Below are 25,664 nucleotides of genomic sequence, written 5' to 3'. Positions count from 1 at the left end.
TTGAATGCTTCACAGAATGTAACTTGATTTATTGTCTTCGGGCCTAGTTCGACTAGGACTCCACCACCCTTCGTTTTACGAATTGAAGACACTTCGGCTCCGCTATCTTCGAGTTTGATCTTGTAACGGATTTCACTGAAGACTTCTGCGAAACTCTTGCCTTCCGTCAGCGTAATAAGTAGAACTAGCGGTCTAGCCCTCCTTCGTCTTCCCACCTTTTCTTTTGGTACTCCGTCCTTCGTGTCCACCTTAATTTTAGGCAGAGGTTTTTCTGGTGGCGCGACGTGTTGTTGCCTCTTGCTCCTTTTTGCCTTTTTCTTTTGAGCCCTGGGGAGTACCTCAGTGAAGTCTCCTCCAGACATCCCTTTCTCCTTTCGTTTTTTTCTCAGTTCGCTCTGCAATGGGCTGTCTGCAATCCGTTTGGTATTCGTATTGTTCTCGTCGGAAGGCGCGGTTGTTTCTGCTTCTCGCGGATTTTCTGTTACTCTCCATGTCCGGCTATAATATGAAATCCTGTCGTGGAGCTCCTCCAGTTCCATTAGTCTGTTTTTCACCCCTTTGCTAACGTTTTTCTGGAGGAACGTCGCAGATCGCATGTGCTTCACAACTGCCGTGCATTTCTTAATAAGCCTTTCCTCTTCAGCTTGCGCCAGAGTACTCGGCAGCCCTCTCACTCGGCTTATATTCAAAACCATTGTGTTAGTTTCGGCAGTTTCCACTGTGCCTCTTTCCGTAATTTTAGCACTGTGTGGTATAGTCTGGGTTACTGCCTCCGTTGCAGGTGCCACATCACTTTGCGAGTCCTTCTCTTCGTCTACGCGTCCCGATGTCTCGTCGGGTATGTCAGCTCTTCTTGCGTCCTTTGCTGGGCGCTGGAGCGAGCGGCGCATTTTCATACTGCGAATAAACGCAGCCAGCTCACTCTCCACTCTCACTATTTCCTCGTTTGATTTGTTTTTGTTCGCCATTTAAATTGTTTACCAGCACATCGGGTGCAAGGGAGCGGGCTGCAATAGTCAGGAACGGTTATACCCTCGGGGAGAAAGCCCCTACTGAAGTTCCCTGAGGTTTAACCTACGATTAGCTGATCCCGGAACTCACGGACGGATCAGCGCTCGCTCGGGGCAACGCGGTCTACCAATACCGGTTCAATGCATAATACCCGACCAGGGTCCCGAAGGCGCTGGCTCCTGATACACGCCACAACTACCACCTTGGCAGAGCTAGGCTCACATTACCCCATCGACGTCAACAAGGAGTTATCGACGGTTCCGAGGACTCCCAGTGTGTCCCGGCGTATATCGATCATTAGCAGTTCGCTCTTCACCGAGAAACTTTCTCGAGGCTACTACCTAGGACGCAGGTATTATGCCCCCTAGGGGTCTGAACTACTTGCTCGGGCACCTCGGGGATGCCACTCCCTGTATCGCAAGCCATGACTCCTGAGGGAGCGAGAGGATTTATTGGAGAAATCCAATGAATCCTAGCTACGTCGATCAACTCGAATGCGTTCATATGTTGGACAATTTAACGAAGGAAATACCAAGTACAATACCTCCCCTGTTTGCGAAATGTCGCGGTAACCGTCAAATAATGTGGCCCCTATCAGATGGTCCCAGCTGCAACCAAACACAACATCTTCTTTCCAATATGAGAATCTCAATGGTTCAATATACATCACAACTAAAAAGAAAGGACAAGAATAGGAAGTTTAAGAACACCGAAACCGAATGTCTTCCCAAGACAAAAGTCAGAGGCGAAAAGACAAAGGACAGAGGATAGAGGTCGGTGGACCCAGTAAAGACGACAGAAGATAGAGGCAAAACACAGAGAATAGATGACAGTGCCTCAGTGGTGGATTATTTGCCCATCATTGCATCTAATACTACAAACAATCTGGAGAAAGAGGCGTTTAAAAAGAGTGCATAACTCCTGAGAACACCCTTTGCGAAGACACGGAAAAATGATTCACAGCTGAACCGAAGATATGTCAAGAACTAATATTGGACCCATTTACAATCCCAAAATTGATGAAAGACAGAAGTTAGGGGAGCTGCTGGAAAACCAATAAATACAAAAGTGTACAGATACAAAGTTAAGGAAAGGAACAGTGTCCGAATATGAACCTACCTTTTGCCCTGTTGGGAAAGAAAATAATAGAGTCACCCGAATTCATAAAGGACAATCACAATGTGCACCAAGCGATCACAAAACAATGGTCAGAGTAATTAGGGTACTGCATAATTGTGGAAAGGGGTAAAACATTGGACTGCAAGATAGACTGATGAGGAAAACAGTCTTCTGGGAGCCAAACTATATCTCTTTAGGATTGATATGTGGCTCCCCAGGAGCCGAGCTTCTCATCTACCAAGGCCGGTGGTGTCACCCACACCCAGTACGAAGTGACCTTACTATTAACAAAACGCTACAGATCTAGGCCGAGGGGTCGAAAAACATCTCCCCAAATCCAGGGTGTATACGAACGGTGCCCATTGGATAGTTCGCAGTCGGGGATAACTCACTGTATTCAAACGGAGTCTCACTGATATTTGCTCGCCTTAATGAGTTATCGTGCTATGGAGGCTATGGCCCGGCGGATCCCCTTACCCGCATACTCGTAGGATTCAAATCAGTACAAAGAATAAAGACATACGACGAACAAGCAGAACCCCGTACCATACAGAAGCCGAGCTAAATCTCCACAACATTGAGAGCGAGGTGATTACACTTAAAAATGGAGAAGTTAGTAGGTAGGTCAAACAGTGGAGCCAAGGTCAACATTGTCCTACTGCCACTACAATCAGCAAAGGTCCCCGCTCAAAAGGTAGGGACGAGCAAAGGCACGTCTGAGCTCAGGATATTAGACGTCAGGAAGGAGATAGGCCTCAGTGGCGCGGGTGCTAAATGGTATCTGCGCTATCTAAAAGTAAGCTTGAAACCTGACGAGGCCCTTAAAAAGGTTCAGGACAGGCCGAAGCCTTGAGCATCAGAGACAAGAAAGTTGATAGCAGCCGAAATCAGCCCGCAAGAAGGAAATGCCCCCAAAAAATCGAAACCTAAGTAAGAGATGAAGGCAGGAGCCTCGAGAGACGTCGTTAGCTATGTTAGCTATGCTAATGCGATGAAGAGCATTCGACTGCCGAAAGTATTTCCGAAGTGAGGAGCAGGAAATAAATTAGTCATGAAGATGTGCGAGAGATGGAATAAGGAGCTCGTGTTTATCGGCTTACGCTTTCGACCAGGTCTTATACTGGTAGACTGCGCAACGGAGGACACGACGCACTGGCTTAGGACTATAGTCCCCAAAATGTCAGGATGAAATGAAACGGAACTGTCAACATTTGCTGATATATCACGAACACATATGGTGACGGTTTACCTTCCTAGAACCGCAGCAATTGAGACGGGAAAGCTTCTAACCATCTCACTCAATCGAAACATAGATCTCCAGACATATTTATAGAAACGCAAAGGTAAACTCCCCCCGATCCCTGGTGACAATTAAACATCGTAACTGCTTCATTAATTACAGATGGTGCACGTGCATGTATGTGCACAGGGAGAAACCAAGGAAGGATACTCCGGACGACTTTTACCCCCACAAGTATTGCTGACATTTGGAGCCATTTCATCTATCAGCGCAACCAAAGTCGAGGAAGCAATAAAACGAGTGAAATCGCATCTGAGCTCTGGAAAGCGAAAAGTTGAGACCCAACCCTGTGGCTCACTAAAACACCATCTGATTGGTAAAAAAGCAATATTGAAAGACAAAGGTAGTTCAGCAGAATGTTCAAATTACCATCTGATTCGGTTACTTTCCTATACCATGAAGATTTTTGAATGCATTTTTGACTTAAAGCGGGGTGCAGAATTTTTGACAACCGATCCCTATCAAAGAGGCACGTCACTGTGAATGGCAGTAATCTCAGTAACCTCAGAACTGAACGATTTAAATATCTTGGGCCAATATTATCAGCCGATGAAAAACTGGGTTATGAAATTGTTTCGCGAACTAGGGGAACCTGGATGAGGTGGTATTCCGCAACTGACGTTCTTTGTAATTGACGTATCAACGAACATATCTAAAATTTACCACAATGTCGTCCGCCCTGTCGCGCTTTATGGTTCTGAGTGTTGGCCGACTAAAGACGAAGATGTTGTGTTGGATGTTGTGGGATGTTGTGGGGTGCCACGCCTTGATCACATCCGAAATGTGATCGATGTGGGGTTGCACCGATCGTGGAAAAATTGCGAGAGAGGTATCTTCGATGGTATGGTCATGTGATTCGCACCGAAACAACGGTGGCTTGACACGCTGGATGGTGATTAGAAAGCCTTGCTCAGATCAGATCCTTGACAGAGCAAAATAATGCAACCGATCAAAACGGGTCGATCCCGCTTCTGAACGAGATAAAGACTGAAGAAGAAGATTTGCGACATGTGGACTCCAGGAGGTAGTCCCAATTACAACCGGAAATATCATCTTCATTCTAATATAAGCATTTTAGCGGCGGATTTACGTCACAATTAAAGACAGGCCTATGTGGGAATAAAAACAAGATGTAATGAGGAAGTTAAACAACTATATATTCCCAGTACAGAAGTTAGAGGATACAGGACAGAGGACAGAGCACAAGAGTCGTTTGAGTCGTCTGTCGGTTACGAGAGTAAATATCTCTAAAAAGATGCTTCAAGTGCTTGAAATTTGAGCATATCGCAAAAAAACTTTATGGCAGATCCGTGTATGTTTCGTAAGTCTGGAAAAAAGGTGATATTACTAGGTGTTGCAGAAAAAACCCTAAATGTCTGTTAATGACATTTATAACGCCAACAAGAACAGAAGGGATAACAGACATATTCTCGAAAGTGGTCTGAATTTAGAAAGGTGTTAACTGCATTGAGAAAAGTGAAGTTAATAGAAATAAACCTCACTTACTTTACCCACCCTAGTAATAATTTCAACTACTGGTAGAATATTGAATGGATCAGTGTTTGATCAGCTTGTTACCGAGCCAGATTAACGGTAGGTAGGATCAGGGGAAAGTGAGCTTATCAATAAGAAATTTCACAAAAACCTCTGCTAGGAGACGAACATAAATTTGTAGAGATGCGCCTACAGAATCGCGGTGGGATGATTCAGAGACCGTTTCTCGACATAGACCACGTGCCTCACTCCCTCTTGTTTAAAATCATCCAAGGGATATTGTCTCGGCGAGAGAAGTGTACTGAGAGCTTTCAGAAACCTACAATGTGACTGCAATTCCCGCAGTAATCAGAGATGAGTTGCGACAGATTTGCCATACAATAGGCGATAGTAAGGCTCCGAGTCTGGACAGTACACCGGAAAAGGATCTTCAGTTCGCTCCGAAGGCCAGACCGGGTATCTTCGATGAATTATTCAAAGCGTGCGTCCAAAAGATCCATATGTCTTCTGAATACTAGAGCTGGTAAACTATAATGAATTGTTTCTAGTCGTTGAGAACCAAAGAGCATTTCCCAGGGCTCTAATTGAAAATTATACTTAAAGAGGGGTGGATGCATTGCTAATAGTTAACTAGGAAAAATTGTGGAGCCCGTCGAAACCAGTCCCGATTTAGGAGTCAAACTTATCAACGAAGGAAGGAAGTTAGTGATGGTCAAAGGGTAGTATAGGTCCCAGGGCGAAACGTGGATTGGTACCCACGATGGAGTATAAAATCTGGGAAACGCCTGCTCAACCAACACCAACAGCTCTACTACCAATCCTTATCTCCACCTCCACGTGGTGATCACTGGGACCTCTTTCTTAACAAAAAGCTGCAGACGGAGAAGGATGAAGCCGAGTCTCCTGCGCCTAAACGCGGGATAAATTGTACTAACTGGTACAATTTGACAACCCTACATGGAAAACCGAAGGTACGAAGCCTCGGACTGGATGATTAACACAACGACGAATCCGGCAACGACAAAGGAGTAACGATTTGCGCATTTTTTCATGGAACGTGCGCTCCCTGTATAGAGATGGAGCTGCCAAGCAGCTAGCCGATAACCTGTCCAAATAAAGAGGCTGCTGTAATAGCGTTGCAGGAGATGCGTTAGACAGGGATCGGTTTCCTGGAGAAGAGTCGCTACACCATATATTATAGTGGCCATCCACTTTAGAAATATAAGCCTCATTAACATTCACGCCCCTACAGAGGAGACTGCAGAGTCGGAGAAGGATACCTTCTACGAGGCAGTAGAACGAATCCTCGAAACCTGTCCCAGATATGATATCAAAATCATACTTGGGGATTTCAACAGTCAAGTCGGAACGGAGCATGTATTCAGGCGATACGTTGGCTACCATAGCTTACATCAAAATATATAATGATAACGGACTGCGGATTATTCAATTAGCAGTGTCACACGAAATGGTTGTTGGAAGTACCTGGTTTGCGCGGAAAGCGGTCCACAAACATACGTGGGCCTTTCCAGACGGGACCACTTTCAACCAAATTGACCACGTGTTGATCGATCGCCGCCACCTCTCAGCCTTGATGAATGTCAGAACATATAGGGGGCCAATATAGACTCGGATCACTATCTCGTTGTCATGGTGCTCCGAGCTCTAATCACAACATCACCTAGAATCCCCTCTGACAATCAGGTGAGAGTTAACACTGAAGCCACAACACAGCCCTTCGCGACACCTATAAGAGGGGAATGGATGCCGCAATAACCGCAGTCAACAGAGGACCTGGAGATGAAGCATCAACAAATGATCTCCACAACCATCTCAAGAACGTTATCAGGGATACTTGGCCCCAGCCGTAAGAAAAGTCGGAAAGGCTGGTTCGACGATGAATGTAAGCTAGCTACGGAACGGAAGAATGCCGCATATCGAGTAATGTTCCATTCTCCAAGAATGCGGGCACGCGCGGAGACTTATCACGAACTCCGTCGAGCGGGGAAGCGACTTCACAGACGGAAAAAGGAAGCCTGGGAGAACCAACAAGTCTATGAACTAGAAAAGTACAGGGAGCAGCCGCACCAGGCGCGCAAGTTTTACCTACAAGTCAGCAGGATGAAGCCTTATACACCTCGATGCTCATCCTGCCGAGACAAAGAAGGAAATTTGATTTCCAACAGAATGGATATATTAGAGCGATGGGTTGAGTACTTTGATGAGCTACTGAACAACCAGAACATCGGCGAGTTGGAAGTCCCGCCAACTGAAGACGACGGGCAAATACTGCCACCACCAAGTTTAGGAGAAACAGTCCGTGCAATTCATCGGCTAAAAAATCATAAGTCGCCAGGAGCCGATGGAATTACAAGCGAATTGGTTTAATATGGAGGCGACCAGTTACACCAAGTGGTTCATCAACTTGTGCTCAAGATATGGGACAGCGAATCAATGCCTGACGATTGGCAACGAGGCATTATCTGTCTCACACATAAAAAGGGAGATATCATACAGTGCAGCAATTATAGAGGTATCACTTTGCTGAGTACCATCTATAAGATATTCTCCGCTATCTTGCTAGGCCGGATAGCCCCATACGGCCAGAACATCATTGGCCCATACCAAAGAGGCTACGCTCCAGGCAAATCAGCAACAGATCAGATTTTCTCTCTGCGGCAAGCGATGGAAAAACTGTTGGAATATGGACAACAGATGCACCATCTATTCATCGACTTTAAAGCCGCCTATGATAGCATAACCAGGGTAAAACTGTACACGGCTATGAGAGAATTCGGTATCCTGACGAAATTAATAAGACTGACTAGGCTGACCCTGACCAATGTGCGAGGCCAGATAAAAGCAGCAGGATCACTCTCAAGACCATTCGACATCAACAACGGTCTACGACAAAGGGATGCGCTATCATGCGTCCTCTTTAACCTGGCCCTCGAGAAAGTGATCCGTGATGCTGAGGTAAATGCAAGAGGAACGATCCTCTTCAAGTCCACCCAACTACTGACCTATGCTGACGATATCGACATCATGGGAAGAACCACCCGAGACGTACAAACTGCCTTCATCCAGATCGGGCAGGCGGCGCGAGATCTTGGGCTGCACATCAATGAAGGCAAGACAAAATATATGGTGGCAACGTCAGCACCGAAGACGAATCAACCAACAACATCAAACCGCACTGGTCAAACACAAACACGAAGAAGAATAAGAATAGGAGAATACAACTTTGAGACCGTTGACAATTTCTCCTATCTAGGGTCGAAAATCACAACCGATAACAACTACGATGATGAAATCCGCGCACGGTTGTTGTCAGCCAACAGAGCCTATTTCAGCTTGCAAAGACTGTTCCGCTCGAAACGTCTCACCATAGGGTCAAAGCTCTTACTGTACAAGACTACGATTTTGCCAGTCCTCAAGTATTCCTCGGAAACTTGGGTTCTTAGTAAGAAAAATTGCGAACTCTTGGCCGCGTTCGAGAGAAGAATCCTCGGAAGAATTTTTGGCCCCCTACATGAGGATGGACGATTCCCTAGCCTACACAATGACGAAGCGATACCATGACCGTCCGGTTGTGGATAAAATCCGGCACAATAGGTTACGGTGGGCGGGTCACTTAATCCGTATGGATGAGAATGATCCCACCCGGAAAGTCTATAAGGGTAATATCTATGGTAGAAAAAGAAGACGAGGCAGACCCTGCCTAAGATGGAGCGATGGCGTGGGCCAGGACGCCAGACAGCTTTTAGGGATATCGAATTGGTGGACCTCGGCGCAAAGCCGGGATGTCTGCAGTTTCTTATTAAGGCAGGCCTAGACCTGATACCGGTTGTGTGCGCCGTTGATGACGATGATATCAAAAACATCTGTGCCTATCTTGGCCCAAGGGGGTCACCCTATCGCATACTCACGTAGGGCCCCGTTTGCAATGGACTCGGATGTTGATATACCATCAAATACCGAATGCGAAGATGCAATGATGACATGGACATGATTCATGAGAATGAGAATCAATTAAGTGATTAATTTTTGGAAGTTTTTTGGAAAAACCAAATGAAGGAATGATATTAAGGTGATAGTGATTTGCTCGCTGGAATTATCGACTTGATTAGCTTAATCCACTTGAATGGAACCACCGGCATCATTCCTTTAGCATTAGTAATACCTACTCATTGAAATATAGGGAAAGGTGAAGCTCGCTTTTGATGAATGTTCGCCTAGTTTGCAAGGACACCATTATACTCCATAAATCACCAAAAAAAATCAAATTGAAAGCTAGGACAAAGATGAATCAATCACAAATCAAGGTGTGCGTTACGTTACTCTAATTTATTGGCTCCTTCAATTTCTCTGAAATTATATACAACCAATCTCCTGAATCCTTTTCAATAAAGTAAATTCATTAGCTGGATTGGCATGTTGCCGGCAGTTACGTTTGATTTTTCAAATTACATTTTTGCTGTCAATATAATTAGGATGTCAGGGAAAATGCGTGTGCATACCATAAGCATATTTGGGGAAAAGTTCGAAGGACAAATTAGATATGAGTATCATTATCTCTGACACAACATGTGCGTTTTGGTGGGCGGGAGTCTTGTACGATTGCTTTACAATTTTTGTCCTGGAATTATAATAAAATCGACTGTATGCACTCAGTAACAAGAGAGGAAAGAAAGTTGAAACCCTTTCAGGAAAGCCTTGTTTCTAAGTCCACTGCTTAACTGGGGCAACTTTACAACCCTTTTTAACTTTCCCATTCTGTTACCTAATATCCTCTTGTACTGTTTATTTATTTATAGGATACCCTGACATATTCTATATTTACCCCCACAGTTGCCCCCGAACAACAGCCTATGGGCTTTCTCCAAGTAGCTAATTAGATTCGTTAACGCATTTATAATCCAGCTTTCAATAAAATTATGGATTTCCTCTCCCTTTGCGACCACAACTCTTACTTTTCATGTAAATATTTAAAAAAACTACATACGCCACCTGTTTTCGTTCTCATTGACATTGATTCCCTGCCAGGACACTACCATTGAACCTTGACTCATACACGTTGGGTGACTGCTACATACTCGTACTTGCGTAATTGCATATTCATACGTGAATAGGTATGTGCTCGTATGTGCAGCGGTGGAGGACATGAATACGTTGAAGTTTCATGTCAAACACATTTTATTGATTTATAACTAGACGCCTATAAAAAATGGCGTTTAACATTGTTTTATGGAGTCTGGAAGCGAATTGGAGAAAGTAAGTGGTCATTGTATGGTTTGCAGGTAACTGCTAAAAACTGTAATTAGGGAAGTGCAGCGTCACGCATGGGTTCCGATGGTATGCAAATGTAATTTACTTGGTAGAGCGCGGGAATCCTAGGGTTTTATCGTTGATGACGTAGCGTGGGCGGTAGAATGTGCGGAATGACTCTTACGATAATTATCTGACATTGTATTTGGGTTCATGGTCTCCTGGAGAAGTAACAAAGTTGGAACATCCGATATTGGGACGAGGTATTCTGCTTTACTTCCACATAGTTAGTTAGTTTAGTTTACTGAGGGGAGCCGCAGCTCCGAGCACTCTGGCCATTGTTAGGTACTATCCCTGTAAATCGCCTATTTAATGGCTTCCCGCCTACGGCGTTCGCAGGCTTTGGCGAATCTGAGTTCATTCTCCAGAGGCAGAGAGTGTGCAGATTCTTCATTGAAGAGAACTTTGCCAAGGTGTCTTCGTCTGAGATCTGTGGAGGCCGGGCAGCTGCATAAAAAGTGCCGTCTCCTCCTCCTCCTCACATTGGCTGCACATAGCCGAAACCACTACCCCAATCTTTTCCATATGGTAGTTTAAGGAGCAGTGGGGGTTTTCATCTCCAATTTCTTAAGGGACAACAAAAATGTCGCTCTAGTGGCCCAAGGCTCTTTCACAAAGATTTTCGCTTGCCGGCAAGAGTCCAAATTTCTCCACTCGGCTGCATGAATCCTTGCCATTTCACCTTTCAGAGTAGACTTGACAGTAGATGGTCGGATTCTGGCCCCACTATTGTGAACCCAGAGCCAGTCTGTCCGCTTCTTCATTGCCAGCGATGTTAGAGTGCCCCGGCACCCACATCAGGAATGTTTCGTTCAGTCGCCCAAGTTTCAGCAGCACCTGATGACAACTGCACATCAACTGGCTTGATATGTCGTTGCTGTTTAGTGCTGAAAATGCCACCCTAGTGTCGGGACAGATTCGAATGGTGCGACCCCTCCACTTTTGTCGCAGACATTCTTCTGCTGTCAATGAAATGGCATATATCTCCGCCTGGAATATGGTCGTCATTTTTCCGAGGGGTCGGGCAAGTTCTATAATCGCATTCTCCGAGAACTCCCCTGCGCCCAATCCGCCCTCCATGACTGACCCGTCGATGAAGATTATTAAGTCTGTAATCTGAAAAGACTCATAGCCATTTGTCGACCATTCTTCTCTTTCGGTGATTACGACAGTGTATGTCTTTCCAAAGACGGCATCAGGACTACCGGATGTTTGTCAAGGAATTTCCAGATTGACACATGACCGTGTGATTGGCCGCCTTTCCACGCTTCAATGGTATCGAGTCTTTATGCGTCATTGGCCGCTTTCCGTTTCACTTCCAAGTAAATGGGGGGTAAATTTAGGATAGTTTCAAGTGCCGCAGTCGGCGTAGTACTCATTGCTCTAGTAATACTTAGGCAACCAAGTCTCTGAATCTGCGTTAGCAGCTTCCTGCTGTTAGCAAATTTCAGTTTTGGCCACCATGCATACATCAAAAAGAATGATGCCATCCGGACCTGCAGACTTGTATCTATGGAACGAGTTAAAGGCCCATTTTACTCGCTCTAGTGATACTACTTTGCATGCCAGATTCCAGTCTCTCAGTTGAGGGCTGTATGCACCTGTTGATCCCCAGATTAGATTTTGGATGCTGCCTGGAAATTGCACTTCACGCAAATGGTTTGTCGTTTCTTCATCGCTTTCTGTTCTGTAAACATAAATAACCCAGTTTCTGACTACGTTCCTTAAGCAAAATCCGCTTCAGCTTTGAGGTTACCTCAGGAGAGTTAGTCTCTTCGTAAAAGCGTCGCCATGATGATCGTTTAGCCGATCTAATGCGCTTTTTTAGAGCCGTCTGTGCCTCTTTATAGTGATTCTAGCTAGCGCCTGAATCACACTTCAGAGCACGATTGAGGAGCATCCTTGTCTTTCTCTTCTGTTTTGCCAAATTCAAGTTTCGCCATAGTGTTTTACCCTTCTTTGGCATCTTGAGTGGACAGCTTTCTTCGAAAGCTTCTCCCATGCTAGTTGTGATCATGTGGGTTGTCTTCTCAATTCCACCAATGGATTTGATGCACTTCCGAGGGATCGTGACTTCGGCACTCAATTCTATTTTATACGCCACCAATCTGTCCTCCCCGGATTCCGAAATGGAGTGGGAGGAGGTGGATCTATGCCCATTACGAAATTAATGCGTCTGTGATCCAAGAATGTGATATCAGTTAATACTCTCCAATCTCCGACCAGAGCCGCCATGTCAGGGGTTGCCACCGTGATGTCGATGATAACTCGCCTGACCATGTTGAAGAAAGTGGGTTCATTACCCAAATGAAGGATCTGCAAATCAGTTTCTACTAGATACTTCAGTAGTATCAATCCTCTTGCATTGATGTTGAAACTTCCCCAGCATATGCAGTGAGCGTTGACATTACATCCTGCTATTACCCTAATGCCTCTACTTTTGGCATATTGGATAACTCTGATGAACGTTCCACTGGGAAAGTCTTCTGCGTCATAGGGGAAATATGCACAGCACTATAGTATCTCTTTATCTCCCTGTTGACTTTTTATGGTTAGTTTAGCCGATGTGGTGTCGCCATCACATAGGTCGTTAACCAAATTAGCCTGGAAGTCTTTTAAGACTACCATGCAGGAGCGGGGTCGATCACTTCCATTGGCATACAACAGGTAAGCATATTGGAAGTTTAGGACCTTGACTACCCCACCAACAGCCCACGGTTCTTGTATGAGGTTACTTCTACAGACTACATAACTCAAAATATAGCGGGTGGGATCACTTACCTTTTCTGAATACTCGACGACATCACGCATTGAACGCGGATATCCCGAGATGAGGTAGGCTTTGGCTGCTGGAGCCATTTTCATTTCCAGCATAAGGACTTCTGTTACTGTCTTCGATGACAATTGTGAGAAATCCTGCATGTCTGAAAGAAATAAGAAAGAATACTAGATATATAGAAGAATGGGAGATAGATATCTATTTGTTTACTAAAGATACTATGGTTTGACGATACAAGGACTGGGCATCACTCTCTTGATCGAGTAGTCCGCAACTTGTTGCGTCCTGGAGTTCTATTTTTGGGTCTGTGCTTGTCCTACTTCTGTAGGTTTATCACTTGCAAAGCATTAAGTGTACTGATAACGAAACTGCCGCACACTATCATATAAAGTGAAATAGGAGAAAATACGTTAAGAGAGACATTGGCGACAGTTTGTTAACGATTGATATTTTATTAAATTTTTTCGGTATTAGAAAATAGCCTTATTGATATATAGGCTGGGAAAATATCTGCTGTTATTTCGATTTTCTACGAAACTCCCGGCCGATTCTTCAGAGACTCTTCGAATGCCTTAATTCAAATGCAAGAAAATCGTAAAAACTGGCCATACTCCTTTTCGCGGTCCTGGAATTACAAGGTTTGCTGCTTTTTGCGTCGAAGACAATCCTCATGAAATCTGCACAAAGTGTTCTATCCACGATATCGCTCTGATAAAACGATTCCACATACTCTCAACGTGAATACCTTGGTACATCAAAAATACCGAAAGAATGGACTTGCGATTTCGTCCAGGGCAGAAACAATTTATCGGACGCTACCTCACCTCTGCTTTGGGAGCAGCGTGACCTAATTGGTATTTGCTCCCTTATGTATATTCAAAAATACGACATGCGTGTGAGTTACATTCAGGACAATACCGCAGAATAAAAATTCAGGGCTAAAGCCGGCCGAGCCTAAACTAAATTTTGTTTAGGAATTGAGGGAGTCCTTAGTCCGCCACACACTTGGTGGCAGACCAAACCAGTTGAAAAGCAACTTACTCCCACGATTGTGGTTCACAGACCCCTCAGTTGCGCTATTTCCAGGACACATGTGAGGCAGCGTCTGACGGAAGAAATAAAAATTGACATTCCGAGGGTAGTACAAAATAACTTACCTCACACGAAGTGCATGTGCTGAGCTTTCTCTTTATATAGAATAAGCTAAGGTAAGAATAAAAAGAGTTGTAAAATAATCAAAAAGGAAGACATTTAAACAATTTTCCATAATAACCCAACACTCCTATCCTAAAAGGCAAAATGCTTCTCAAACCATTGAAAGTTTTATCCCCAGGGGTGGCTGATTGATAAATTTCAACATTTGGTCCCCAAATCCTACAACTGAGCGACCGTGCTTAAATTTACAACTGACGAATATTGCAAAGAGTCTCTACAATTCCTTTCTTGCCAACCCTTTCATTAAAACATCCCTAAATCCCAAGTGCCTTACTATTCCAGCCCTCCAACCTGAGTCTAAAGGACTGCTCAGATATAGTGAAGGAGTTCGACATGTTCTTCAAAACTTACATCCGGAAGACTTCGGAGTATCCCTAGAGGTAGCTCGAAAAGCTCGAAGAACGTTTTATACTTCGACATCCATAAGGAGATGGGGTCGGAATTCGTAGCCATGAGAATATTGATCACGAAAAGTCAATCGCAACGGCGCAACAAAGCCACTCATCAGAGTCTAAATGACATGGGCATGCCAAGAATTGACGAAATCACAACCAATTCAAATACCAATTTTTACTGATCAAAGCATGAACCAATCGTTCTTTCGAGAATGTTCAGATGATATCTGCTAGGGGTTGCAAATAATGTGGAAGCCTTCCTTCAGTTAAGTAGTACTAGATACTAGGTTTGCAAACACTCCGCCAGTAGCTTCCAAATATGTTATCTTTGAGATTAAGAAAGTAGTGTTCAAGCCTGCAAACGACGTGATCTTAATGTACACCACTAGAGGTAACTATCTCGCTGGATTGCTGAATCTGGGGTTCGCAACTCAGAATTGGAGTCCCATTGCGACTCACATCATCATGAGAAAATAGAACAACGAAACACTATGCAACTCTGAAGAATGCATGAGGATATAGGCGACTTTCCGGCAGTGGACAAACCGTGAGCATTACCTTTAACAAGTCAGAAACCGGAAGCTCGGCACTTCAGGTGTGAAAGGTTTTGCTTGTTTCTTATGTTAGTATATTTGAGTGCGGAATTATCGTAATGTATATTGAAATTTAGTGTTTTGGGTTGCAGTAAATTTACACGGAAAGACAAATTTGAGTTATTGCAACTTTGTGAGTATATATATATATTGACCAGACTTGCTACATGCCATAGTCTACGTTACTGCAATTTTCTTCTTATATCCCTAGGATAAACTTAACGGGGGCTTCCAGTCAATTTCCCAAAAAGAGGGGAGGCTCCTCAATGTGTCTGTTCGCAGTTCGCACCTTCTCAACAAATTTCGGACGCAGTGAAAAGGGTCCGCATTGACCGAATCCACAACAAGGCGTTGAAACTCGCAATGAGAATGGCATCAAGCATGTTCACACGGATATTAACAGACTGCTTAAAAGAAGCTTGTATTGATCCCGAGGACCGGTAAGCTGATAGATGAACCAACATCCTATAGACCTATTAGGCTTACAAATAAGTTCTGTCGGTTTTCACAATAGATGGCGTAGCTTGTTTTTTATTCAATTGATGCACATTTCCAAACATTCATCGGAAAGCTACTGTCAATAGGCACAAACGTCAGTATAAATTACTTAATTGAAGTGTAAACAACAATACTTTTTTCAACAACGAAAATGGCCAATTTTGTACCAAATAATGTGTTTTTGCAGGGAGTTCTACTTCATTATTTCAATATGAAGAAAAAAGCAACCGAAAGTCATCGCATTTTGGTGGAAGTTTATGGTGACCATGCTCTATCTGAGCGAACGTGTCAGAGGTGGTTTGGACGGTTTAAAAGTGGCAATTTTGACTTGGAAGACGAAGAGCGCGCCGGACGGCCAACAATTGAAGGTGAAGAATTAGAGGCATTGCTCGACCAAGATCCATCGCAAACGCAAGAAGAACTTGGAAAAACACTTGGAGTCACTCAGCAAGCCATTTCCCACCGTTTAAAGCAATGGGAATGATCCGAAAGGTCGGAAATTGGGTTCCGTATGAACTGAAGCCAAGAGACGTCGAACGCCGTTTTTTCACGTGCGAACAACTGCTTCAACGACAAGAAAGGAAGGGGTTTCTGCATCGAATAGTTACTGGCGATGAAAAGTGGATCCATGACGATAATCACAAGCGTCGGGCAACGAGGGGATACCCCGGCCATGCCTCATCATTGACGGCCAAAGCGAATATTCATAGTGAAAAGATCATGCTGTGTATATGGTTGGACCAGCTGGGTGTTAAAACCGAACGAAACGGTCACGGGCAAACTCTAGCGACGTCAAATGATGCGTTTGAGCCGCGAACTCAAGAAAAAACGGCCGCAATACCAGCAAAGGCATGATAAAGTTATTTTGCAACATGACAATGCTCGTCCACATGTTGCACAGCCCGTTAAAACATATTTAGAAACGTTGAAATGGGAACTCCTACCCCACCCGCCGTACTCTCCAGACATTGCTCCTTCTGATTACTATTTGTTCCGGTCGATGCAGCATGGCCTGGCTGACTAGAACTTCTCCAATTATGACGAACTCAAAAAATGGCTCGACGAGTGGATAGCGGCCAAGCCGGCCAATTTTTGGCGCGATGGTATCTATGAATTGCCTGAAAGATGGAAGAAAGTTGTGGCTAGCGATGGGCAATACTTTGAACAATGAATGTATAACCAATTTTTCACAATAAAGCTTCAAATTTAAACAAAAAACCGACAGAACTTATTTGTAGGCCTTATATTTGTCTTCTGAATACAATAGGCAGGGTCCGGATAATTCTATAACCGACTATATCCAATACCTGATAGCGGCTGTTATTTATCCAATAGGCAGTTTGGCTTCCAGAAGGCTCGGTCAGCGGTTGATGCTACAGAACTGGTTTTTGAGCTAGCCAGAGGCCAAAGGCTTTGACGCGTTCTATTCTACCAGATGGAATCGTATCATCGAAGCGCTTATCACGGCGCAAACGCCAAAATATTCCGACAGCGGAATTTACTTTATGGATCGGACGAAGGGGCGAAGATGTATGTAATAATGGCAGGAGTTCTGCAGGGATGGAACTTAGTGTGTGATGGCATTTTACGGCTCCCAGCAGCTAAGCAAACCGTTGGATCACCCCGACGAAATAAAGATCTATGCGAAGAAGACTATACGGATGACCAAATCTTGACTTAAAGACCACAAGCTGGAGCTTGCCGAACACAAGACGGAGTTGGTGCTCTTTATAAAGCAGCGGATACAGAAAACTGTTGAAATTTGCATCGGAACGCATGTTCTTAGCTCTCAGCCATCGCTGTAATGGCTGGGAGTAACGTTCGACTCCAAGTTGAACTCTAAACCCTACATAAAGCTTACTGGGCACAAAGCAGCGACTGTCAGCTCCACACTGGCAAGGATGCTTCCAAATATCGGCGCCCCGAAACACAAAAGACGATTAGTTTTATCGCGGGTCGGCTCTGTTTTTTTTATACGCGGTACCAGTGCGGGCGATAAAAACGGGAAATTCGCAAATAGCTGCAAGCTGCGTCTACCGAACAGCATCTTATGAAGCAGCATGCGCGATTGCGGAGATGATCCCAGTGAATATTCTAACCGACTAGGCAAGTCATTTGTACGAGGATCAGGAAGCGAACCTAAGCAAGCAAAGTGAGCATATGAGGTCCTTGGGCGCATGGGACAAGGTGGAGAATGGCCGGTGGACACATAGGCTTATGTGGACTATGCGGAGCCATGGTGAGACGGGTTAAGGCCCAAACACAATTACGATGCGGACGAGAGAAGCTGCGGACCGCACGCAGCTTCAATGTACAATGAAGATATCAGCAATGAAGATAGCGGCAAGGTTCGCTCTGATGACAGATTACAGCCATTTCCAACATGGTGGGGCTTTTCCTTTTCTCCTGTTACTTTTGAATGTAAATAATTTGGTTGAATTCGTTTGGAGAACTGTGGAAGACACTATTTGTGATGTGAATGCTAATTATTAATGTCACTTGCATTAGTCCCGTCTCTACCTTTCATAAAAACTAAATTTAAGCCAGAGATATGTGCACGCCAATAATTAACCCTTGCAAAGCAAATAGTGCCTTTCGCAGTTCTCAAAATTTCTATCAAATTAATCACACTCAAAAGTAGCAGCCGAAAACGCAAAGCGTCACCATTTTGCAAATGACGCAACAAACTTATTTCTCACGCATCGCAAAAGTTCAATTTTCCGAACTTTTTCGCGTGCCATATTGCGCATCAGCCTTGTTGTATATTGCCTCATACAGGTCCGTATAATTAACTTCATTTGACAGCTCTCTTATTCCACACGCATGCAGCCACTTCGCTGTTGTGTTTAGGCCTTTACGAACTAACTCAGTTCTTAACCGGACACCGTTGGTACAGAAAGTACCTCTATAGGTTCGATCTCGATCAATCGTGCAATTGTCCTACGTATGAAAGTGCAGCCCAAGATGCAGAACACGTTTTCTTCACCTGTTTTACACAAAACCTTAGAAAGGAGAGTGCTGCAATCCGCGGAATTTGTGAAAAGTACATAATGTCATAAAGATAGGAGAATACAACTTTGAGACCGTTGACAATTTCTCTTATCTGGGGTCGAAAATCACAACCGATAACAGCGACGACGATGAAATTCGCGCACGGTTGTTGTCAGCCAACAGAGCCTATTTCACCATAGGGTCAAAACTCTTACTGTACAAGACAATGATCTTGTCAGTCTTCATTTATTCCTCAGAGACTTGGGTTCTTAGCAAGAAAAATTGTGAATTCTTGGTCGCGTTCGAGAGAAGAATCCTCGGAAAAATTGTTGGTCCCCTACATGAGGATAGACGATTCCGTAGCCTACATAACGACGAAATCTATGAGCGATACCATGACCGTCAGGTTGTGGATAAAATTCGGCTCAATAGGTTACGGTGGGCGGGTCACTTAATCCGTATGGATGAGAATGATCCCACCCGGAAAGTCTATAAGGGTAATATCTATGGTAGAAAAAGAAGACGAGGCAGACCCTGCCTAAGATGGAGCGATGGCGTAGGCCAGGACGCCAGACATTTTTTACGGATATCGAATTGGTGGACCTCGGCGCAAAACCGGGATGTCTGGAGTTCCTTATTAAGGCAGATCTAGACCAGATACCGGTTGTTGCGCCGTGGATGATGATGATGACTTTTATATCAGAAACCGTTGGAGTCGAAGGTAGTATGTTATCAGCTTTTACCAGTAATTTGACTTTATTAGTTTACATTGAAGAAGATGCGGTTTTTCCTCTTTGTAGCTTTAAAATCGCGCTTGGAGCCTTTATCGGCATATTTCATTGGATGGGCTGTCGATTTTTTTAAATAGTACAGCAAAGAGTGGAGTTAGTTTCATATTTAGCGTAATATACTAAAAGAATCAATTTTCATTTTTCTTAGTTCTTGAGGAAACCTCATCTAAATACAATTACCAAACGATATTTCCATGCTGACAACTGTCCAATCCATTCAATATTGTATTTCATGTGATTAAATCTAGATAGCAATCCAACATAATTCCATTTGGTCGAATGGGCAGAACCCTTTGCCATTTAGAAATAAAATGTCCCCATGGCAGGTGTAATTATATTTTAGGTACTAGCGAAATGAAATGTTGTGTATGGAGTGATTTAACAAAAAGTCATAAAAGTAATCATTGGATTGCACATGTAATTAAGGGTTTATGTCCTTTGATTAAATCTGAATGTGAAATTCATAACGGGTTGTATCTAAAATATGAATATGTACTTACCATTCCCTATTGCATACTGTTGTAAAAGATCCATCATATTAATATGTGTGACGCCACGCTTTTCCTGCATTAGTGTATCACAGTGTGTTACTTTACCACTACCTGGGCCACCTGAGAAGAAAATTTTATATTGGAGAAAAATAAATATTCAATGCTTATTCTAAAAAGTTTTTTTTTTAATAAATATCAAGGTCAGGAAATTAAAAGAAAATTTCTTTTGTGCATACAGAGCCGTGCACCATACAATGAGGTTTATACGTTTTAGTGTCGGGCACTTCCTATTTTCCAATTGATATCAAAAGGAATACAGGATTTGGAAGCTCACACCAACCTTCCATTTGAGGCCCCATATTCCTGCAGACAATCTCGCTTTCTTCTCATCGCTTTAGATGTATCTTAATTCCCATTCCCGGACTTACAAATGTTAGATTTATTCCTCTCAGAATAGGATAGGTAAGCAGATACACTGTAAATCAATTTTAATAAGTTTTTTTCCGTTTGAGTAGAAAGTTACGGCGAGCAACAGAAGATGCTGTTTATCATTGCATTTTTCCGAGGAAGATCTACTGGTGAAAGGTGAATATACATATTATAGCCATAAGTTCTGTCAGTCGATGCGTATAACGAGAAATGTTAGACCACCGAAACTGGTAACACTTCGCACGGAGAGTGCCTAACCATACCCCACTTCCGTCAAACTTTCAGGTTTCGAAGGTCAGTAGCGCGTGAAAGACAACACGGTGAAGTTCGGCGACTACGAAAAAAGAATCCCGATTGTTGCGTTGCACCAATGTGGGAATACGCCGAAAAAGATTCATAGTTTATTGAAAAAGCTGCCGGTAAACGAACGATTCGTTTTTAGGACATTAGCTCGATACCGTGAAACAGCTGATGTGGTTGACAGACCGCAAGAGGGACGCACGCGTTCCGTAAGTCGCCCTAATGTCGTGCATGCTGTGCGTGAGCGTGTTCGTCGCAATCCTCTCTGCAAGCGGAAACGAATGTCGGCGGAAATGGGCGTTTCAACTCGGAGTATGAGTCGTATTTTACCGGTGCGTACCAGCGTACCAAAACTGAAAGAAATGCGGTGAACTCGGTGTAAAAAATATCGCAAAATTCTATTTTCAGATGAAAAAACTGTTACCATCGAGGAAAAATTTAACCTACAAAATGATCGAATATATGCTCACAATTGTTATGCAGCCACAGAAAATGCTCCGCGAATCCAACGTCGTCACCATAACGGGGGGTGTCTCATGTCACGGAGTAACTGATATTCATTTCTGCGAGGCCGGCGTCAAAACCAATGCGAGCGTGTACGAAAAGATGTTAGAGGATGTAGTCGAGCCATTGAGTGAATCTCTATTCGCTGGAAAGCTGTGGTGTTTCCAGCAGGACTCGGTCCCCGCTCACAAAGCCAATTCAGGCAGTTTGGATTTGAATCCTCTGGATTACAGTCTTTGGGCTAAGTTAGAGGAGACTGCCTGCGATCGAACTTATACCGATTTGGAGAGTTTGAAGGCCAGCATCGTGCACGCAGCTCCAAAAATGCCGCTTTAAACCGTGCGTGAAGCGATCCTTGCATGGCCTCACAGACTTCAGGCCTGTATAGCTGCTAGCGGCAGCCATTTTGAATAATTTTTTTTCGTTAAAAACTGTATGTTTCGCTTTTCTAATGGTGTACTTTTCGATTGATTTGGTTTATTACTTCGTGAGAAATAAAGATTTGTTTGACTGACAGAACTTATGGCTATACTATGTACATAGTAGGAAACTGCTGACAAGATTTACTCTCTCTACAAGTTTCTACATTTAGCCATAAAGTAGACGCTTTGGTACCAAAAGTCATTGCCTTGTACTAGTTTTCCCATTCGTCAGTGAAGAGGATGAATTTCAAATGTAGTTCTTTGAAAAACGTCCAGCGGCGTCTGTGCAACTATTGTACCTCATGCACCAAGTTCAAATCCCAACCATGTTTTTGAATGTCTAAAGTGGATGGAAAAGTAAAATAAGCCAACTAAAGGCTTAAGTACCAGAAATAAGGTTCTTTAACAGAAATTGCAGAGAAGCTAATGGCAAGGTTGTAAGGAATGGAAGTTTCTAAAATTCTCGATTACCACATCTGCACAACTCTGTCCAATATGAACATGTCTTAATCAATTGACTTACCTAAAACAAATATCACGGGTACTTTGGGAGGTTCGAATTTGATTTTGCCTGCGTTTTGCATTGGCATTCCTGCTAATGAGGCGGATCGTATTGGTGCTGACCGTGGATGCCCACCGCCTTTCCAGTCGGCTCCTGGATCTTCTGCTTCCTGTGACGTATTCGCGTCTAGAAGGAAAAATTTATAAATGTAAATGACATAAAAATATAACACTTATAATAATGGAATTACCATTATTTTCACAAAAAAATTATAAGGATTTATTAAATCAAAAATTTTGTGATATTTTTTGCTGAAGGGTAGTATCTAAACGCGGAAGCGATGACTTTGCAATAGGATATCTGTTAATATATACATACATAACAGGATATTGACTGCAAAATTTAACACTTCTGAGATAGAAGAGAAAGAGGTTTTCTATGGGCAACTGAATGCTATCCAGAAGATGCTTGCTACAGATGACATCTGAATGCCAAAGTAAGCCTTCCTTCCTAGGACATTTAAGGGTTTTTGGTCTCCCCAATGGTCCATTGGGTAGTTCCTTAGCTTCGATTTTCAAGCTCAATCTCGACTGCTTATTTTCGAGAGGGATCTTGACAATCAGACGGCAAATGTGTTGAATAGTTCGCAAGCAAATATTAATAAGCATTGGTACATTATGACTACGAAAAACTGGAGGCAGGTCAGTGGACGTAAGAAGGAGGTCAGTCAATCGATATGAGTGGTGGCGAACGTGATGCGCTCAGCCTTCGATCATCATCAACGGCGCGACAACCGGTATCCAGTCTAGGCCTGACTTAATTACGAACTCCAAACACCCCTGTTTTGCGCCGAGGTCCACCGATTCGATATTCCTAAAAGCTGTCTGGCGTCCTGACCTATGCCATCGCTCAATCTCAGGCAGGGTCTGTCTCGTCTTCTTTTTCTTTTTTTACCATTGATATTGCCCTTATAAACTTTCCGGATTGGATCATTCTCATCCATACGGATTAAGTTATCCGTCCACCGTAACCTATTAAGCCGGATTTTATCCACAACCAGACTGGCGTGGTATCGCTCATAGATTTCGTCGTTATGTAGTTTACGGAATCGCCCATCCTCATGTAGGGGGCCAAAAATTCTTCGGAGGATTCTTCTCTCGAACATGGCCAAGAGTTCGCAATTTCTTTGGTAAGAACCCCGGTTTCCGAGGAATACATAAGGACTGCAAGATCATTATCTTGTACAGTAAGAGCTTTGACCCTATGGTGAGACATTTCAAGTGAAACAGTTTTTGTAAGTTCAAAGAGGCTCAGCCATCGATGCCGCGAGGAATTTCGGAAAGTGCAACATAGTGTGCGTTGTCACAAAACGAAATTTACAATTACCTAGTCGTTGACAGTGCCGTCTCCACATACTTGAGGAGGTCGATCGGACCCGAGTCTGCAAGGGACTCATCTAAAGTGGCTCTTTCCATGAAGCCTCACCGGAGGTTATCTGGCACGATGGGGACCAGGAAGGCCCTCTGAGATCATATGCTCCAGGGGAATTCCTGGAGGATGTGCTTTCGGCCCGGTTATTTGCGTTGGGCCCCCTTGTGGGAGTTTCATGGTGGTTGTGGTTATGCGTTCATCGCGGGCAGAGCTTGTACTTTATAACTCTGACCAAATTGGAAATATGAATCACCTCACCCATAGCAAAGGGTTCTAAATTGATGGGGGATTGTATGATGCTGAGAATTAGGAAGGAAAAATACAAAATGGTACTGGGATGTTTATTAGATTCTACTCTAACAGTTATGCCCTAGAAGATTGCTTCAAAAATTACCCTCAGGCAACTTCAATTCGATTTTTGGACTAGATAGGCAAGCAACCATAGCAAACTACTGTTCTCCAAAGTTCACGCTAACTTCTTAACAATTAAAAAAAAAATTAACACCCTACGGAATAGATATCTTGTGGCGGATATTAATGTTGGAAACCAAGACTGATTACTCATAGAAGAACGCGGCTATTGTAGCAGTTACTGTTATCCATTTCTCCTCTACCCTCAGCATCCCCTCTACATCCCCCGATTTCCTGGTTGAGAGCCTTGCTAAACCTCCATGAATTTCAGGCAATGGAACATATGCTTTGGGCCCTCAAGTTCAGCGATGCGTTCGGGACAATCGGGAGCTTCTTCCAATCCGAAGCGACACTAAGATTTCCTATTATAACCATCGTGCCTCGAAGAAAACTGTGCTCATTTTATAATTTACGTTCTCACTCGATCCATTTCTCAAAACACGGGATCACTGTATGGGTCCAGCGGCCTTATTCGGAATCATTCCATCGCTGCATTCATCACCTGTAGAGCTCCTAGTTAACTTCTGAAAGACCGCAGTTACCTCGCCTAAATTCAACTTCCTACTTCGGTATAGATAGTGCGCTCCGTTTGCTAGTAGATACCAGTGGATCATTCCCGCATCATTCCTATATGCGCTAAATAACTTAGTCAAATTATCCGGTATGCCAGTGTTATTCAATGTTCCCACCCAGACAGAAATCGTGTATGGAAGATAGATCTGAACCATCTCTGCAATGAACATGTGTGATGTGATGGTATTTCGGCCCTCAGCCTTGCTAGAGATGTTAGACATCATCCTTGCTAGAGGTGAAGTAGCCTTTCCTGTTTCTCTCGCGCATAGTCCAAATTCCCCTTAAAACTCAAGCTATGTTGACAGTATTCCTTTGGTGTCATGAATGGCTTCACTTCAATATAGTTCCACGTCCTCGTAGTTTATCGCAACGAATTCACGACAGGAGGTATACGCTGTTTATATTGATTTCACCAAAGCCTTTGATACTGTTGAGCAAAATATTCTCCTCACCAAACTCTCTCTTCTCAACTTCCCTCCTTAATAATATTTTGGCTTTTCTTCTGCCTCTCATACCGCTCCTGCAGAGTTTCTTTTCATGGATACTCATCCCATTTCTTCTCTATTGCTCTACTATTCCTGTTTTTATCAATGATCTTCTCTCCATCCTCACCTGCCTATTTTACTTTACGTTGACGACCTTGAATTATTTAGCTCTGTATCGTCTCCTCTGAACTGCGCTCTCTTGCAGCTGATGTGCAGGACAACCCTTTTCACTACTGTCCTCTGTTCAAGACTTGGATGTAATCTTCGATGATCAACTTCGTTTCAACTCCCACTTTATTGGCATCACCAATTGAACTTCCAAAATGTCTGGTTTTATCCTACGTTCCTGCTCCGACTTTACATAAACCCAGCTCTATTTAACACTTTTCAACACCCTTGTTCGAAACATCCTCGAATATTGCTGTGTAGTCTGGCCCCCCTTCCGCAATCGTGACTGTCGCGTTCTTCAACTGTACAACCCAAATTCACACGAACCCGGTTTTCAAAAAGAGGCTACCCTATGTGGACTATCCGTCACGGCTCTGCAACAGCAATTTCTCTTCCCTGCAGCAACGCCGCGATATGTGTATCCTTTTCAAATT

General features: G+C 43.7%; 1 protein-coding gene across 2 annotated transcripts in view; it reads right to left on the bottom strand.

The window, feature by feature from the left end:
* LOC119652901 (adenylate kinase isoenzyme 5) overlaps nucleotides 1-25,664 on the bottom strand; it is a 69,000-nt gene that overhangs the window by 19,413 nt on the left and 23,923 nt on the right. For both annotated transcript variants that reach the window (XM_038057275.1, XM_038057276.1), the window contains exons 2-4: nucleotides 22,184-22,348; nucleotides 20,015-20,125; nucleotides 13,034-13,176 (exon numbers count right to left, since the gene is read on the bottom strand). In XM_038057275.1, coding sequence (XP_037913203.1) covers nucleotides 13,034-13,176; nucleotides 20,015-20,125; nucleotides 22,184-22,348 — 419 coding nt within the window. The remainder of the gene's footprint in view (nucleotides 1-13,033; nucleotides 13,177-20,014; nucleotides 20,126-22,183; nucleotides 22,349-25,664) is intronic.

This window comes from Hermetia illucens, chromosome 3 (genome assembly GCF_905115235.1).
Source record: "Hermetia illucens chromosome 3, iHerIll2.2.curated.20191125, whole genome shotgun sequence".
NCBI lineage: Eukaryota > Metazoa > Arthropoda > Insecta > Diptera > Stratiomyidae > Hermetia > Hermetia illucens.
Note: the sequence above shows the minus strand (reverse complement) of the source record. Positions and strands in the feature narration are given on the sequence as shown.